Consider the following 18,864-nt stretch of genomic DNA (forward strand, 5'->3'; position numbering starts at 1 on the left):
TATAGAACCAACTTGCAGCAGCTTTAACTAACTTTATATATTTCCGGTACAGGTGCGCGGTCTTACAGACAACAACAATGTAAACTATCGCTCAGATTGCGATAAGCTGCGCGATTCGGCCGCCAGCTCGCCCACTGGGCGTGTCTCCAGCTATGGCGGCGGTATGAGCGCCGATGTGCGCGATTCACGCGACTCGCTGCGCTCACGCTGCGAACGCGATCTGCGCGACGATCTGCAGCGCAGCAGCAGCAGCTTAAGTCTAAGCGAGCGCAGCTCTGCTGCCGCCGCTGCTGCGGCTGCGGCTGCTGCTGTTGCCGCCGCTGGTGGCAATGTGAATGCAGCTGTTGCTGCCCTGGGCCTTACGACAGGCGCCTCAGAACGATCTCCTAGCGTCGGCAGCGCCAGTGCTGCTGCAGCTGCTATGGCCGCCGCAGTGGCGGCCGCTGCCAACAGGAGCGCCAGCGCAGATGCGTTGAATAGTCGCGGCGACGCTTGCAGCGATCGTGGCAGTGATCGTGGCACGCTGGAACGTGCAGATAGCCGAGATGAGCTAATGCAGCTGGACTACAGTACTAAGGATAACAACAATAGCAACAGTAACAACAACAATAACAACAGCAACAGTACCAGCAACAACAATAACAACAACAACAACAGCAGCAGCAACAACAACAACAACAACAATCGAGAGCGCAACGATAGCAGCAGAGATAGAGATCGTGAGCGAGAGCTGAGCACAACGCCAGTCGATCAGCTATGTAGTAGTAAGCGCAGACGTAAGAACTCATCATCCAACTGTGATAATTCGTTGTCCTCGAGCCATCATCAAGCGAATGCGGCCCACATGCAGGACAGACACTACGCACAGGACTCACAGGTGAGCGACCGCGCCGCACCGCTTCGCCCAGCAAAGCTGTTAAAACACATTAGACTAGCGCTTACTTTTATTGATTGTTAACAAAACGATTAGCTAGATTCATTTTCTGCACTAGAGTTATAACGCTGAAGGCAATTTTAGCTACCTGCAATTAGTAACATTAAGTAAATTAAACAAATTGCAAGTAATGGCGCTTACCTTAATATTGCTGTTCATAGAAATGGGAAATATGCCGCCAGCAACAAAAACAATCGAACGCTGTGAATATTGCAGAAATATCAGCAACGTTTTTTTATAACTAGGCGCAGCATCTAGCCAATGCGAAGCGACTATAGCATACGATAAATCCTTCAGATCATGCACAAATAAATCGCAAGCATAACAAAAGGGAAAAGTTTCCAGTATGGTAGCTAAGAAAAAAACAAGTGTAGGTATGCTTTGCCAAAAGTTATCGATAAACAGCAGATTCAATGCGCCCAGACCCATCATTAGGCCAACGACTAGAAATTGCACAAAGATAGTGGCGGATATAACGGGACGCATCAACTCACAGCAGCTGTAGGCAAAGGCAATATAGTATTAGTTATAAAAATAAATTAGGTAATAAAATAAAAAGTGAAAACAGGCTATAGTTAAAGTAGCTTCAATCGAATTTGGACTGGATCTACTTTGATTTGATTTTTCTATTCGAATTCGAATTTCATTATGAAATAAGAACCCAAATTTGGCAGCTATTTCATTTTCTCTTTTGAGGTCTTATTTCCATAAATAAATTGCTTAACTGTCTTACCTGACAATACTTTTGAAATAAATAATGCAGCTAACTAAATCCTGATAATGCTCAGCCTCAGCATTAAGTTGCCGACGTAGTTGTTTGATATGCGCCTTGAGCACTTGCAGATGCTTGCGCAGCATTATCAACAGCACTATATTATAGCTATCCACAATAACTTCCATAAGCACGCCCAGTCCTGCACTTAGATTCTCCAGCAGCATTTGCGCTGAAAACTGCCAAAGTCCATGACGCCAATCAAAGAAAGGATTGTAGACAATAAACGGCGGCTTGTGTGTCAATATGCCAGCTAATATCATTGTCACTATATAGCCCACATAAATGCTTGTATATATAAACACTATATAGTTGGATTGAGCTACAGCTTGTTGTATGCCCAAGCGTTCCTTATGGCCTCTAAGCTGCGCATCCAGTTCATCCATTTTAGTACAGATCTGCATCAGTCGCCACAGCAGCACATAGAGTATTACACTCTTAGTTATTGCTGCTATTGTATTTATAAATATTTGGCTTAGTCCTATAAGCTGCGGCACCGTCAAGCCGTTGACTTCATAGACAAAACTCAGCGCTAGTCCTATAGGCAAATATAACCAAGTTAAGCCGCAAGCTAGCGCAGTCCACAACTTGTATGCATAATATTTGAGTCCTTGCTCTGGTGGCAGCCAGCCCACCAACTTTAACAAATAAACCAAATATTTGTAGCAGTAGCGCGAGTGCACGCGCTGTTCCAAACTCGGCGTGTATATCAAATCAAATACTTTTCTCATGGCTACACTGTTGTTCATGCACACAGTGCTGCGTCCTTTTATATGCGTCACACTCAGTTAGTCACACTCAAGCTTAATTATATGTTAGTTATGTCTTCGATTTGAGTGCTAGCTGTCTGTGCTTTTGACATATAAACAGAATTTGTAATACAAAGTTGACATCAAGTAGTTAACACTCGGTTAAGCGTTTGTCTTTCCTGTGGTACATTTTTGTAAATCGATTTTTAGTTTTTCACGCAAATCGAACAAATGCAAAATTCCAAACGTGAAACTGCTGTATACAAATTAGTCCTGAAAGACAGAACAGCAAGACTCGAGGAATAGAAACGTAGCATTTCGATTATCGAAAAGGATCTTACTGTTGAAAAATGAGGAAATAAAACTAGAGGGACTTATCGATGATTTCCAAAAATTGCTCTTAAAAGCTGAGCAAGACTTTAATTATGGAATAGAAACGTAGCTGTATTCATTCGAGTATCGAAAAGGAACTTGCTGTTGATATACGAGAAGGTAAAAGTAGAGGAATTAATTTGCATTAATTAATTAAGAGATAAGCAGGACTTTAATTGAGGAATAGTTCGGTCCTGGTTGAACTGGGAGTTTTCTTCAGCTGAAAATAAAAGGAGGAATAGAAGTTCGGTCCTGGGTTCATTCCTTGCCCGAACTAGGAGTTTTCTTCAATTGAAAATGGCTGAACGAGTAGAGGGCTAAGCAATCAATGCAGCGATTCTGCTCTCAAAAGATGTCAAAGGGAATAGCAGTTCGGGTACATTCGGTTCATTCCTTGGTCGAACTGGGAGTTATCTACAGTTGGGAACTTACCGCTCATCTAAATATAAAATACAGCGTAAATTTTGTGCTTGGGGAATTTCAAGCTCTGGCTTAGTATTTTTTAACAATTAATCTCATTGTTGTTGTTTTTTCTGGGAAAAAATTAAATTTATTTAGATTTATACATAAAGAGTAAACATTGGCATCTGCTTTGGTAATTAGAATTCAACTTGAAAACAAATAAGTGAAAATAATTGTGAAATGTTTGCACAAACTTGTTGTTGTTGTAAATCAAAATGTGATAAGCTTATCAGGCCGTATGTTAAGCTCTAAACACAAATAGTCGGCGCTTATCAGCGTGCAGCTGAAAATAACACTGAATGAAAGTTTTGTTTATAATGTTTTTTGTATATTTTTTGATTACAGGCAAATTTTAAATCGAGTCCCGTGCCCAAGACAGGCGGCAGCACATCAGAGTCAGAGGATGCGGGCGGCGGCGGCGGCGGTCGACGCGATTCGCCGCTATCGATGACAGTCGGACATTTGGGCGGCGGCAATGTGGGCGCGGTTAGCACACTGAGCAGTCTTAGCCAATCGCTGAGCATTAAACAGGAGCTCATCGATGCTCAGCAGCAGCAACATCGCGAGCATCACGTGGCATTGCCACCCGAATACTTGCCGGTAAGTTCAACAAATTTTTACCTGCAATTGCCCCCTAAAAAAAACAGCGCATTTTGTTAGCTAAGTTAATTGTTAAGGTTTTTTCTTTTGGAGCGGTACGATGGTTCCAATGAATTGCATTTTGAATTGTACATGATTTTTGTTTTTATTTATATATATAAATTGTACAGCTTGTATTTAAACTTAAGCTTAAGCCAATTGCAAAATGCTTTGAATCCAACTGCAAGCTGCCTAAGTAACTTTTGTAAAATTTAAGAAAAAATTCGCGTAAAGCAAAGAATCGAAAACGAACAGAACGAAGGATTGGGTTGTGTTTGGAACTGCTCGTCCCAAAGAAAAAAGAAAAAATCTCAACAATACAGCAAGAAAATCCTTCCTTCTATAAAGTAGAGATGATTGTTTTGCCAAATTTTTTCTTAAGTTAAAGTATTTTCTTCTTATTTTTATGCTATGTATGTTATGATTTGAATTAAAAGCTCAAACATTGCAATACAAAAGACACAACAACTAGTGAAGCAAAACGCAGCAGCAGCAGCAGCAGCATGCAACAGCTGTTGTTGCAACAAGCGGTGGAGGCGCAAATCAAAAGCCTGCAGCTGCAATATCAGCAAGAGACGCTCGACAGCACTGTGCAGCGCTTACTGCAGCAGCAGCAGCAACAACAACAGCAGCAGCAGCAGCAACATACAAAGCAGCAGCAGCAGCAACTGCTGGGTCCGCCAGCGGCAAGCAGCAGCAGCAGCTCACGCAAGAGCGGACGCTTTCGTGCCAATTGGCTATACCAATTCGACTGGCTGCAATATGATGAGCTGGCCAACACAATGTACTGCAAGCATTGCCGCAAATGGAGCAACGAGCTGGCGGATATACGCACAAGCTTTGTCGAGGGCAATTCGAACTTTCGCCTCGAGATTGTTAATCATCATAACAAGTGCAAATCGCATCGTTTATGCTACGAACGCGAGCTGCAGGAGCTGAGCCAGCAACAGGCAACAGCAACATCGAGCAGCAGCAGCTCGAGCTCAAGCGCGAAGCGTTTGCCTGACATTATTACCATCAATGTAGGCGAGGATAGCGCTTGACATTGCACACACATTTGAAACACACACACACACGCCTCAGGTTTAGTTTTTAGTTATTAGCATTAGTATTATTAAATTAGAATTTTGTTTGTAACTTAATTTAAACTTATGCAGCTGCAGTTCTAAGCACAATTTTTGCAATTGTAACGTTTCCTTAAATAAAGCGCAACGCTCTGTCTCTCTCTCTCTCTATAAGTGATGCTAATTATTTGAAACTTTCTTGTCAAACTCAGAGCTCAGCCGCTCTGAAAATGCATGCGGAGGATATGTCCACATTGCTATCGCAGCATGCGCTGCAGGCCGCCGATGCGCGTGAGGAGCACAACGATGCCAAGCAGTTGCCATTGGATCCCACAGACAACATTGACGGTAAGTGCCAAAGAAAAAAAAAACGCATACACACCTAAACTATTATCTATTGTTATTGTTTTTTATACTCTCTGTGCTTTGCACCCAAAAAAAAAAAAAATATAAGAAAAACTTAATTAATATAGCTCAATATTAATTAATACAACACACGTCTCTCTCTTATGTTGTACAGTTTTTTTTTTCATAAGTTTTATTTTTTACGTTGTATATTCTATTTTCCAAGCGTTTCCTTGTAGTTGTAAAGCATTAGCAAGTTTTTTAGTTTTAAACATTAGAGCGGTGCTCCAAAGTTTTATCCTGCATGTTCTTACCCCCCAAGCCCTGACCCGCTGTAATTTTATTTTTAGTCATTTGCTTTTTTTGTATTTATTTTTTTTTTTAATTTTTGGCATATTCCCGTAGTTTACAATTTGAATGATTTATAGCCTAAGCCATTTAATTTATAGTTTAAATATTTATCTCTTGTATGAGATTGAAACCTGCCATTTGCTAGAGCAACAGATCAACACCTCTCCTACCAACTATATATATCTAGTTTATAGCTTATATATGCTTATTATATGCATACATATATATAGTATATATATATATATTTTGTTGTTTCTTATATCTTAGCTTTAGGCAATTTTCTTAGCTTTATTGTATTTGTAATAATCGTAAACGTATTTGGTATAGTTACGACTTGATTCGTATTGTTGCCGCATGTTGCATGTTTATTATGCACACACACACACATACAAACAAATATACACACACACGTATACATGTATTTTTAATATATATTTTTAATTGATTTTTAATTACTTTTAAGTTTTGTTAGCTCATTTTATATTTTTTAGCACACACACACACACACTACAGTCTGCTGTTTTACTAAGTTTTGCTTTTATTTTTTTTATAAACATATAAAACGTAACATCAAAAATTTTTCTAACTCTATTTTCGTCTTTAATGTTGCAACTTATTGTCTAAGAAAATCCAAAAAAAAAAAATTTCACTCAAATAAAAGACTGTCGGTAAGAAAAAAGTTAATAAAAAATAAATAAATTAAAAACAAAAAGCTTCAAAATTTATGCGCTCTTTACTATGCAATATTTATTTTCGTTACTTAAACACACTAATACTGCTGCATACACACACCAATACACACACACACACACATACATATATAAATGTGAAGCGATGTAAAATTGATTGTCTGATTTATTCGTTTAATTTAATGTGTTGCTTTAATTGGTTGTTCAACTACTAAATGTCTTTTCAACTATTATTCTTCTCTAATGCATACATAACTATGTATATATATGTGTGTGTGTGTGTGTGTGTACGTTAAATGTGTGTGTTTAGTTTAAAGGTCTAAGGAGCAAGCCAAACACACAAGCAAGTGTTTGGGTGTGTGTGTGTGACCAAAAAATAAATAAATGAATTAATAATTGAATAAAAAAAATGAAAGCACCATAACAAAAAATATACTGCACCCAAAATAGTGAAAAACTAACCCTAAAACAAAGGACAACAAAAAAAAAAGAACTGGAATTTGCTAGAAACATATATAATAATAATAATAAAAAAAAATAGAATTTGTTGCAACATTGAAGCATTGAAAAGCAAATGCGTATTATAAATAAATTGTATTATAAATTGTAAAACACAAATGACACAAGAACAAATGAAAATGCGTTAAGTTTATTGAGTTTATTATTTATAGCTTGAAACCAATCCAAACCAAATGCGCTGAAAAAAAAACACACAAAACATAGCTTTAAGTCCAATTATAATTTTTGAAATTAAGCAGCTAATTTATAAATATGTTTGATTTGTTTAATTAACAAATATTATTATGATGATTTTACAACGAACAACACCAACCAAACAGCCTAAGCCTTATAGCCAGCTTATATCCTTGCTATTGAACTCTTCACTTTATACACACTGTCAATGCATATTTGATTTATATTATTGCCGTTATGTTACTTATCAACAATACATAAACAACAAAACAAAAAGTGAGATATACGTAGACATAATTCGTACAATTCGTTTGCATATAACTAGTACCAAACATTTATTCCAAACACACAACAACAAATACTATGCTATATATAATTAATATACACACACAAAGCTAGTGCATTATACATTATAGCTAAACTATATGCGCCGCACACACTTAGTTGAAATCAAAAAATATCAATAAACCAAATTGGAATGTCCACCTCACCAACCAAAAGTCACAGGCCCCACCCAAAAATCAACACTACAGTGATAACGCTAAATACGAAACGCAACTGTTTGCAGGTCGCGTTAAATGTTTTAACAGCCACAAGCCGCAGCATGAGGCTGAAAATGAGCTGCAAGAAGTTGAGGCGCAACATTATCAACATATGGCGCCCAAATATAGACGCGCCATAATCTATGCGCCGCATGATGAAGTCGAGGCAAGCAGCACGGACATTTATATGGACAGCAGCAGCTATAACTGCGAATACAAATGCAAGGAGCGCAATATGCGCGCCATACGCTGCAATCGTTACCATGCGCATCCATTGGCAGCAGCGCCGCAAACAGCTTTGAATCTGGGACGCGACACTATATGCGCTGCTGAGGCAGCTTATTCACCCACAGTGTCAAGCTATCGCCAGCAGGAGCAGCCGCATCTGAGCTATGCCTCACCCAATGGCGAACTGTCGCATAGTTATGTGCCTCATCGACAGTCGCCGCCGCCGCAGCCGCCGTCGTCGCATCAGCCGCTTTATCAGCCCACTGCTGCTATTGTCGCTACACTTTCACCTCAGCCCAGCTCTTCATCTGCCACTGGCAGCAACAACTCTGCGTCCGCTGCTGCTGCTGCTGCTGCTGCCGCCTCAGGCTCTGTTGCTGCAGCAGCAGCAGCTGCCGCCGCCGCCAATCGTCGCGATCACAACATTGACTACTCCACGCTGTTTGTGCAACTCTCTGGCACGCTGCCCACGCTTTATCGCTGCGTCAGCTGCAACAAGATCGTGTCCAATCGCTGGCATCATGCCAACATACATCGTCCTCAGAGTCACGAGTGTCCTGTGTGTGGGCAAAAGTTTACGCGTCGCGACAACATGAAGGCGCATTGCAAGATCAAGCATGCGGACATCAAGGATCGCTTCTTTAGCCACTATGTACATATGTGATCACTTCTCTAGATAATTGTTAAACGATATTAATCGAACGATTGTTGTGTGGCAATCTGCAGTTTAGTTAGTTAGTTAGCGCCCTAAGAGTTTCAGCTCCAACTCTCTCAAAAAAAATAACTAATGGTTTTCAAATCTTTAAACTACAATATTTACAAACAACCTTAACAATCTATTATATACGTAATATTATCGGCGTACGATATTTTATGCACGTAGTTGATTTTAAAAAAGACTTTTCTATTATTATTATAACCTTTAGATGCTTTTTACTACAAACCGTATGGTATTTCGTATATATGCCAAAAAAAAATACCGTTACCAGTACTTAAGAACAGAAGAGAACTTTTAAAAGTATTACATTAGAATTCCACGAGCAAGGAAATAGTCAAATTTGAATTTCCTCAAAGCAGCAGCAAACAGTTTTAATTTTTATTTAATTAACGGCATAGTCAGCCTTAACTAATTTTGTTTGTGTTAGTTCTGTGTTGCCATATTTATTAATAATATATATATAAAAATGCAGCGCGCAGTATTTTCTTTGTTCTTTGTCATTTGCTATAAACAATTTTATATATTAAGCATTATAAAGGCGTCTTAAGCTTGTAACTTTGGCAAGACACCCACCGACAAAATTATATTTATTCCTAAAACAAAAAAAACTAAGCACATTTTTAAGTGTATTGCTGAAGTAAAAAAATTCTAATAATTTCGCAACAAATTAATCAAACAAATTAAATTGTTTAAATACAATATATATATATATGACTAGCAAACAAAATAAATCAAATTATGCAACTCAAACATATGTAAAACAGTAAAAATACAAAACGTAGCTTCTTTAACTTTTAACTTAATAAATCTTCTTCAAATCAAATTCCAGTTCTTTTCATTGCTAAAAAAAACGAACATAATATTACAACAATTGCCCCAACATAGGTACTAAACTTAACAAACAAAACTCAAACTATAAACAAATAATAATTCTCAAATTAGAAGCGCACAATCTAAAAACTTACGGTAAGTTTTCATTTTCTAAGATCTAATTAAGCGTTAACTATACTACAGCCGTTACGTATGAGTTTTTTATAATTTAGTTATATATACTATACTATATATATGCATAATATTTATATACTACTTATGTGTAAGTTACGTATTTAAAATGTATGTGTTTTTTTCTATACTATACCAAAAAAAAAAAATCAAATTTAAAATTCTTACTCGAAAACGAAAAAAAAAAAAAACAGGAATTGGCCAAAACGATTGAAAATATTGACTTTTGATACACTTTGCTCTTGCTCACTCACTTTCTTGCCGCTACACACGATATATATCGATATATCTGTCTATCTTACTTTCACTTTTTTCACGCTCTCGCTCTCTCTCTATCTACGTCTGTTTAACTGTCTGTACTATTCTTACTGTTTATTCAAGAAACTTTCCTTATTGCAGGCAATAGGCAGGAGGGGTGTTGAATATCATTTTCGATATATCGATATTCGATATGTTGTTATGCAACTACAAATTTTTGTTAGCACTTTTTTGTATCATTTTTATATAAATTATAATTTAAGCATTTGTTCTCTCATTGAGTTATGGCCCCCCCCAACTACTATACACCCCTAAAAAAAACCCCCACAACCCTTTGTACATTCATTTAGCATAAACAATACTACAAAAATATATAAAACATCAGCGAAACATTGGAAACTAATACGGTTTCGGCAAAAACTACAACAACAACAGCAATTTGATTTTTAACAAATACAAATCGAAACAACAAACATACACACACATCTACACAACAAAACACATACACATTAATAATAATAAATTAGTAATTGTTTATCAACAAACAAGACGACAGCCTCTCATATACATACATATAATTTGGTTTGGGTTCTTCAAAGTATTCAGTATCAGTCTCAGTCTCTGCATTGAGCAATGTTAATTTATTAATCGAATATTGTTCATTGTACATAATAAAACCAAACAAAAAACATGTAATTTTTGATTGTCGAGTACAGTTTAAATTAATTTAATTTTAGTACATTGTGTTGTCACCATTTTCAACTAATTCAATTCTATGCGAATATTTCGATCAAACTACTCTTTAAACTTTTTTTTGGGTGTAACAAAATTTTGCGTGACTTGCTCTTATTTTTCAAAAAATGTTTATCATTAATTTAACCATATCCCCAACCCTAAAGCAACACTTAAAAAAAATTTGACATACTTCAAACCAAGTAAAAAAATATGATTAGCATTAATTCATAACTAGGGCGACAAAAACTGCAAAAAAAAAAAAAATAAAACAATGCCAACGTTATGCAATTTTAAAGCTTAAGGTTAATTATATAAATGAATTTTTCTGTTTCTGTGAATCACCAACAACAACATTGTTTTTCTCTTCTTTTTTCTTTACGCGTTTGAACGAACCAAACCAAACCAAACCAAAAATCCAAATATATTTAAATTAAATAATTAACCAAACGTATAAAACAATAAACGCACATTATAAACAAAATACAAAAAACAAAAGGCTCCAAGGCCTGGCATATGCGTCTCACCTTTGAGCGACTCTCCGGTGGCTGCAACCTGCATCGCTGCAAGCTCTGCGGCAAGGTCGTGACGCATATACGCAACCACTACCATGTGCACTTCCCCGGCCGCTTCGAGTGCCCCCTCTGCCGCGCCACCTACACCCGCAGCGATAATCTACGCACCCACTGCAAGTTCAAGCATCCAATGTACAATCCGGACACGCGCAAGTTCGACAATCTCATGTCGGCGGCGACGGCGACAACAGTGGGCGCTGCCACGCCCACAGCAACACAGCTTGCTGCGGCTTCACAGGCGGCCATGGCAGCGGCTGCTGCTGCAGCGTTCAGTGCAGCGCAGCAGCAACAACAGCAACAAGCGGCAGCGCAGCAGCAGCAGCAGCAACAACAGCAACAGCAAACGCAACTGCAGCAACATGCGCATGCATTGGCGCAACAACATATGCTGCATCAGCAACTGCAGCCGCAGCATCATCAGCAGCAGCAACATAATGCAACGAGCGAATGATATAGCCAGTACTTGAATTGGAACTATGGTGCTTGGACTACAGACGAGTCAAAACAGCAGCAGCAGCAGCCGCAACAACATTTTGCCAGCAACTATCAACAGCAACAGCAGCGTAGATTGCCCTTCAACTACTACGCACGCAATTATTATCAGCAGCAGCAGCAGCGTTTGCAGCAGCAGCAGCAACAAGCACAACCAATACTCATTGAGGAAAGCGACACTGAGCTGGAGGATGAGCCCAAAGATTTGGCCAATTGCATGAGGCAAAGCTTTCAACATTATATGGCGCAGCTGAAGCAAATAACGCCGCCAAGCTATGCCGCTGACAATTTGTGCAATAGCAACAACAGCAATACAAACAAAGAAGCTACAGCAACAACAGCAACAACAACAACAACCACAAGTAGTTCTACTACTAACACTAATAATAATATTAATGCTAACTTTAATCGTTATGCTAACAGCAGGCGGCAGCAGCAGCAGCCACCATAAGCAGCAGCAACAACAACAACAGCAGCAGCAGCAGCAGCAACAACTTGCATTACCAATTGATACTCAGCATAGGCATATTTGTTAGTTTATTAAATAATACACTTTAATGTTGACCATGCATTGCAAAATATTATGGTAAGCCAAAATGATTTGTCAATTAAGTAAGTTGCAAGCGAGCGATGGTTTCAACAACAGCAACAGCAGCAGCAACAGCAGCAGCAGCATTATGTATATAGGCAAGACAAATTGCGGTTTCCAGTCTGCAGACTGTTGCATAAATTTTAAACTAAATATTGTAGTATTTTAAATTAGTTAAATATTTCCCAACAACAACAACAACAACAACATTTGCTGTTTGTTCTTTTGTGCCAATTGTAAAGGCCAAGTTTGCACTCATAACTGTTTGTCGTTGCATTTAACATACACACACACATGCACAAGCAACATTTTATATGTGACACACACTCAATTTCTCTGCGTGTAGCGTGTTTACATATCTCTTATATATAACAAAAAATTGTTAAATAAATTTAATCAATCACACTTGTAGTCTAAAGTTTGAATATTGTATTTATTATGTACAAAATTTGTACGTTTCAATGTTAAAACAAAACAAAAAAGTGTAAGACATGCCCCCCCACCCCACACAATTATACTACTAAACTAAATAATCGAAAAAATGTTAATTTATTTATACGTTACAAAAAAATGAAATTGAGTGTATACCCGCATAACTGTAAAATTCCAATGCATGTAAAGTGTTTGAGGTTAGGGCCGCCCCCCCACCACCCCCCGCTATGTACAATACTTACATATATCGCATATTTAAATTCACAGTTTTCAGTGCTTTAACTTTTTTTTGTTTTTCTATCACTTTGTAGTTTATAAATTTTAGTTACTCGTTGTACATTTTGGTGCACACACATAAATAAGTTGCCTTAGCCTTAATATATATATAGCATATATATTATTTATTTATTTGTTTTAATTTTTAACACACACAAACTGTTAAAGTAATTAATGCTTTATCAAAATACTGCCCCGACTTAATGTTTATTTAATGTTTTATATACTAAATATATATTTTTTATACATATTATATTTTAATGCAGCTTTTGTTATAAAACATGAAATTTTAGCTATACATATTCATCTATATGTATGATGTGATAACTATAGTTAAACTAAACACACACACACACACACACACATTACACTACAAATTGAAATTATGTTAATTATAATGCAAGTAAAACAAACAATTTGTATGTAAGTACATTTAATTTGTGGTACGCAAAATCGGTGCTAAATCCAAATATATACTTTTAAAATGGCGTTTAGAGCTATATATATATATGTATGTGTAGGTATGAACGCCCCCAGAGATATAGAAGAGCAGCAGCAGCAGCAGAAGAAGAAGCAGAGCGGACAGCTTTCAAACTTATGTGCAATAATAACTAGTTTTTGGTTTTAAGCGGGTTGTGGGCAAACGGGGTTAAAGGTTAGGCTGGACATAGGCACGCACAAATTACACACACACACACACACACACACGTACATACACATTAAAGATTATAAGCATATCATATATATACATAAAACTGAAAACAAATTGATAGTGCAATAAAAACTTTTCGCTATATTTCTGTGTCTATTTCAAATACATACTTAAATGTAATTAAAAGCATAATAATAACAATAATAAATACACACAGACACTACACAACACACACACATATTTATTTTTCTTTAACTGCTAATATTTAACGCCAACAAGACTTACACACACACACACAGACACAACAATTGTATTTCGTTACATTTTGTTTATAACTAATAAACGTTGAGCGAGTATCTTATGTTAAGCGCATTTGTTGCAGTTTCGATTTCGATTTCGATCAAGTTCTAAGCTATGTTAGTTTAATTGTATAACCTTAGCCCTTAAGCATTAATCTATAATTCGTATTAATAAATGCAATACAAATACATTTAGTTCTTTTATATTATAAACACACACACACACACAAAATTGTTGTTGAAATAACAGTTAAGCAAATTGATGAAGCAAGTGCTAATCACTTGCAGCATTTTGTTGCAACAACAACAAAACCTTTTTTACAACTATTATTATAATAATAATATATATACATATATATTTTGCAAAATAATTTTTTAATAAACATTCTACCCATAATGCCAGCGGTATATTAATTTCAACAAAACCAACAACAACAAATTACAGAGTGTACAACTAATCAACAGAAAAAAATGAAAAAAAAAAAATCAAATTATATAATATATATGAATATTTAAAGTGCAGGCGGAACACACTCGAACACACACATATATACAAGCGTACTTTAATATTAATTGCAAATAAATTGAATTTTATGGAAACCAAAAAAGAACAACAACAACAATTGTTGAAACTCAATTATTCTTTCTTTTCCACTGAGTTGTATATGCTTTGAATTGAATTGTGCTTCCAAGACTTAGCGCGGGGTTGGCGTAAGGGGGAAAGCAGGGGGGGTATGCCCAATTATCACTCACACACACACACACACCCACAAACACACACACGCACATTTGAAATTCACACATACACAAACGTACACAAGCATATTGTGTGTCAAATTTTCAACCCTCGGCCCAATTTCCTGTTTTTTTTTTTTTTTAAATTTATATTTAATTTATCCTAAAACTTTTGAATTTATTTATTATATATGTGTATACAATATGTGATTATTATAATATTATAACAACAATTTCTTATATTTAATATAGCATTTTTAGCAGGTTTCATTTATAGTTTGAGCAATTGTGAAAAATAATTCTGCGCACTCATAAGTTACACCCAAAAAAAAAAAAAAGAGTTTTTAAATGCAAATATATATATTTCGCCATTTACATACATCACATTAAATTTGTGCTCAAACTTGACAACAAACTATATATATACATATATGTATATATACAGCCAAATACACCTCAATGTTTGTTTATTCTAATCCTTACTACGATGCAGCGCTAAATTTGTGACTAATTTCCACACATAGTTAAGCTATATTACAATTATTTATTTACTAAGAGTGGCTTACAATTTAATTTAAAAAAAAAAGAAACATTTTGATTTGCTGCAGCGCACGCTTTCATCAAAAATTGAGGGACAGACCTTTCAGTTTTATTTCTCTTTACTATATTTAAAGTATTTTTAGTTATTTGTATTTTTAGTTTATAATCATTTTGTTGTATGGCGAGGCGTATAATTTGTTGCTTGATCTTGTAGTTAGCTATCAACTATATATGCCCATATATATTTATATAGTTTTGTTTGTGCATTTAGTTTTTGTTATGTAACGCATATTTATTTTGTAAAGTCCGCCTAAGATCACAAAAAAAAATTGAAAAACTCTCTCTGTCTGTCTCTCTCTCTATCTCTCTCTCTATCTCTCTCTACTACTTCATTTAAACCTTTCAATTATCCCACACTTAACTGTCTCTATTACTCTGTCTCTCTCTGTAAAACTCTTGCTATCCTTATCATACGAAAAAAAAACAAAATTCCAAACAAAACATGCAAAAAATAAAAAAAAAAAATACCAAACTATTTCTCTGGGCTGATTTTCGTCCCGCTTGACGGGCTGTTGTGTGTCTGTTCTTCTCTTTCTCGTTCGTGGCAACAGGAATCGGCGCTCGTCATCTATCGACACCGCTCTCGACCAGCTCGTCCGCCTCGCCACCGCCGCCCTTTGGCATGCATCTGTCCGCAGCGCTAAAGAATGAATATCATCCCATGCATTATATACGCGCCGGCAATGGACTCGGCACACCGCCCACCCATGGCTACAATCCACAATCCGCTGCGGCTGCTCTTGGCGGCGGCGCCAGCACTCCCACCGGCCCCGGACACAACTCACATCACACCATGTCGTATCACAATATGTTTACGCCGTCCCGCGATCCCGGCACCATGTGGCGCTGTCGCTCCTGCGGCAAGGAGGTCACCAATCGTTGGCATCACTTTCACTCGCACACCGCCCAGCGCTCCATGTGTCCCTATTGTCCGGCCACCTACAGTCGGATCGATACGTTGCGCTCGCATCTGCGCGTCAAGCATCCGGATCGACTGCACAAGCTGAACTCGTCCATATAAAATTATATTGAGTCGGCGTTGCAACAACAACAACAACAACAACGGCAACGACAGCAGCAGCAGCAACTATAACTAATCAAACAAAGGATATAATATATAAAGATTCGTTTAGCGACTCTTCCTACTAAGCATATAAGTTTGTTTTTGTCAACGTTTATCAAATTGTCTGCATATAAAGTTAAAGTCCAAAACCCAAGTAGCATGTACATTATAAATCTGAGCATTAGCTCGAGCAATAACCCAAAACACATATATAGAACCGAAGATGCTAAACAACAAACAAACAAACAAACATTATAAATCGAAGCAAGCAAACATTGCTTACACTAACTACACATAGCTAACAATATAAACTTATACATACCATATTAAAAATGGCTAGATATATATTCATATATAGAGAACTCTCTTTTTTGCAATTATAAACGAGAAGGCGTTTTGAATGTTATTATTATTATTATTATTATTGATATTAGCAATGTTTTCGATTGCTGGCGACCAACAAGCCCCCCAAGCCCCCAATGCGCGGCTTAGCCATGGGTAGCATTAAAACAAATTACAACAATTGATATAGGAATTACTACGATACAAAACTAACTAACTAAACTACTACAAATCAACTTTAAAGGTTTCTGCGTGTTGTTTCCTAATATATTATATACCATATATATATACCACTGTAATAGCTATAACGTTTAAAGTACAGTATACACTTGTTGTATGTAACAATTTCTTGGGGAACCCAAACTCTGCAGCGAGGCTTCCCACAACAGTCACCACAAAACAATTTACTCATATATTGTCACATTAGTATTTAGTTTGCACACACTTAAAATCTATATATATATAATCACACTAATTTTAATACATATACTATATATATATTAATTTTGCAAAGCGAGTACTTGTATTACTCAAACAACTACAAAGAAATTTTGATATACCTCAGATGCATTTCAGTTTTTTGTTGATTGATTGCTTAATTTTAATGAACTATTTTAGTTTTTTTTATGACTATACCTATTATATATTAGTTTAGTACTGTAAGCATTTGTCAAATAATTATTAATTTGTTTGTTTCATTTATGTTTTTTTCAATCCTTTCGTATGATATATGATATATGTATGTATGAGTTAAAGTTAAAGCTTTTAGGCTAAGTGCGAACCACACTTGAACCACCTCACGTTTTTGTTAAACTTTTATATTAAGCTTGCTTACATTTAGACATTAATTAAACAAATTAAATATAGCATTAAATGAAGAAAAACGTAAAAAAACATAAATCATATTTCATATCAGAAATGTTTAAGAAAAATGAAAAGCTAATATGCAGCATATTATTGGAACTTTTAAAACTACTTACATATACACATTCATATATATATATATATACATACATACATGCATATGCATGTCAATGTAAATTTTCTATGCAAATTGGTCGGTTTAGTTTTACTTCTGAAAAAAACAAAACAACAAAAATATAATGAAAAATCTTCTTGCGTAAATTTTTGGATTAATTTTAAACATTTTGTGATAGGCAAAATTCTTGTTTGGCACTTATTGAAATTAATATTTGAAGCATAATAACCACCAAGAAAAAAAGAAAAAAAATCAATGTGATATTTTCGGCACAACTTTACATAAAATTAAAAGAAAAAGAAATGAATATTATAAAAAAATATTACAAGGAACAAAACAAAAACATAAAGTATAATGAACGGCAACTTACATAAAGAAGTAAAAGTTTAATGTATTTAATCGCTTATGTTTAAAATATTTGTTATAAGAACAGCCTTCGTTATACTTTGTAGCATGTGAAATTATCAAAATTATTGTTTCGGTCCAAAGCACAAAATGTATAAAATAATTACAAGCATAGTTCATAATTAACATGACACGATTGGCTTTTTAGTTTCGTGCACTGTTTTTAGTTCTAAGTGACGTATGTGTATGTGTATATATACTTATCAATATAATTTGTAGTCTTATAATAACTATATAACTAAACAAAATCATTGAATTTTAGGAGCAGGCAACGTCTATGATAACTAAACAACAACACATTGTTTAAAGCAAATTAGAGATCACAGAACACACAATACACAGATTTATGTACCAAAAATGTAATAAATATGAAATTATATTAAAAAAAAAAAAAACAAACAAAACTAAACCACTTACCCATTCACATATTGCCAATGGAAACTCATACAAGAAAGCAAATCTTAGACAGGATACACTCGCTTTTGGACGCTCCACCTAAATAACTGTACTATCTGAAACAAAATATATCGAAACGAAAGTATTTTTATACATACTTTAAAAGATGCTAAAGAACAGTTTAACTTTGGACACTCTCTAAATATATATGGGCACCATTTTTTTCGCTCTTGATTCGTACATTTTATAATGATTATAATGATATAAATCTACCAAACTAGATAATGGCTCAAAATACTATTTGCAAATATAAAACGTCTACCAGTTTATATATATAAATCAATTCATATACATACATACTAACGTCTAAATAAATATACATATGCATATATTTTAAATTATTCAAACTAAATAAAAATATATAAATCATTTTAATATCGTATTCAAAACCAATTTAAATTTATGATTATGGCTTTTGA

General features: G+C 35.7%; 2 protein-coding genes across 7 annotated transcripts in view; one reads left to right on the forward strand and one right to left on the reverse strand.

The window, feature by feature from the left end:
• LOC108603022 (sex determination protein fruitless) overlaps positions 1 to 16,815 on the forward strand; it is a 115,533-nt gene extending 98,718 nt beyond the window's left edge. For 4 of the 6 annotated variants that reach the window (XM_017991422.1, XM_017991426.1, XM_017991424.1 and 1 more), the window contains 4 exons: positions 53 to 877; positions 3,635 to 3,889; positions 5,205 to 5,340; positions 7,639 to 8,956. In XM_017991422.1, the coding sequence (XP_017846911.1) occupies positions 53 to 877; positions 3,635 to 3,889; positions 5,205 to 5,340; positions 7,639 to 8,504 (2,082 nt within the window). In that variant the 3' untranslated portion in view covers positions 8,505 to 8,956. Of the gene's footprint in view, positions 1 to 52; positions 878 to 3,634; positions 3,890 to 4,365; positions 5,021 to 5,204; positions 5,341 to 7,638; positions 8,957 to 15,751 lie in introns of those variants that run through there. The other 2 variants (XM_017991428.1, XM_017991429.1) reach the window with 2 other exon arrangements.
• Positions 936 to 1,448, reverse strand: LOC117134851 (odorant receptor 59b-like). The gene is made up of 2 exons (XM_033294046.1): positions 1,076 to 1,448; positions 936 to 1,022 (listed from the first exon to the last, which is right to left on the reverse strand). Exons 1-2 carry the CDS (start codon positions 1,418 to 1,420, stop codon positions 945 to 947), a joined length of 423 nt encoding a protein of 140 aa, XP_033149937.1. The 5' UTR covers positions 1,421 to 1,448; the 3' UTR covers positions 936 to 944.
• Positions 16,816 to 18,864: the final 2,049 nt, after the last annotated feature.

Source organism: Drosophila busckii, chromosome 3R, assembly GCF_011750605.1.
Source record: "Drosophila busckii strain San Diego stock center, stock number 13000-0081.31 chromosome 3R, ASM1175060v1, whole genome shotgun sequence".
In the NCBI taxonomy this organism is placed as follows: domain Eukaryota; kingdom Metazoa; phylum Arthropoda; class Insecta; order Diptera; family Drosophilidae; genus Drosophila; species Drosophila busckii.

What these genes read in the sequence shown, in the direction of transcription:
- LOC117134851 (XM_033294046.1), bottom strand. Translation starts at nt 1,420, where the DNA reads ATGCGTCCCGTTATATCCGCCACTATCTTTGTGCAATTTCTAGTCGTT. An exon ending in CTATGAACAGCAATATTAAG is followed by an intron (nt 1,023 to 1,075) that starts GTAAGCGCCATT and finishes TACTAATTGCAG; the next exon opens with GTAGCTAAAATTGCCTTCAG.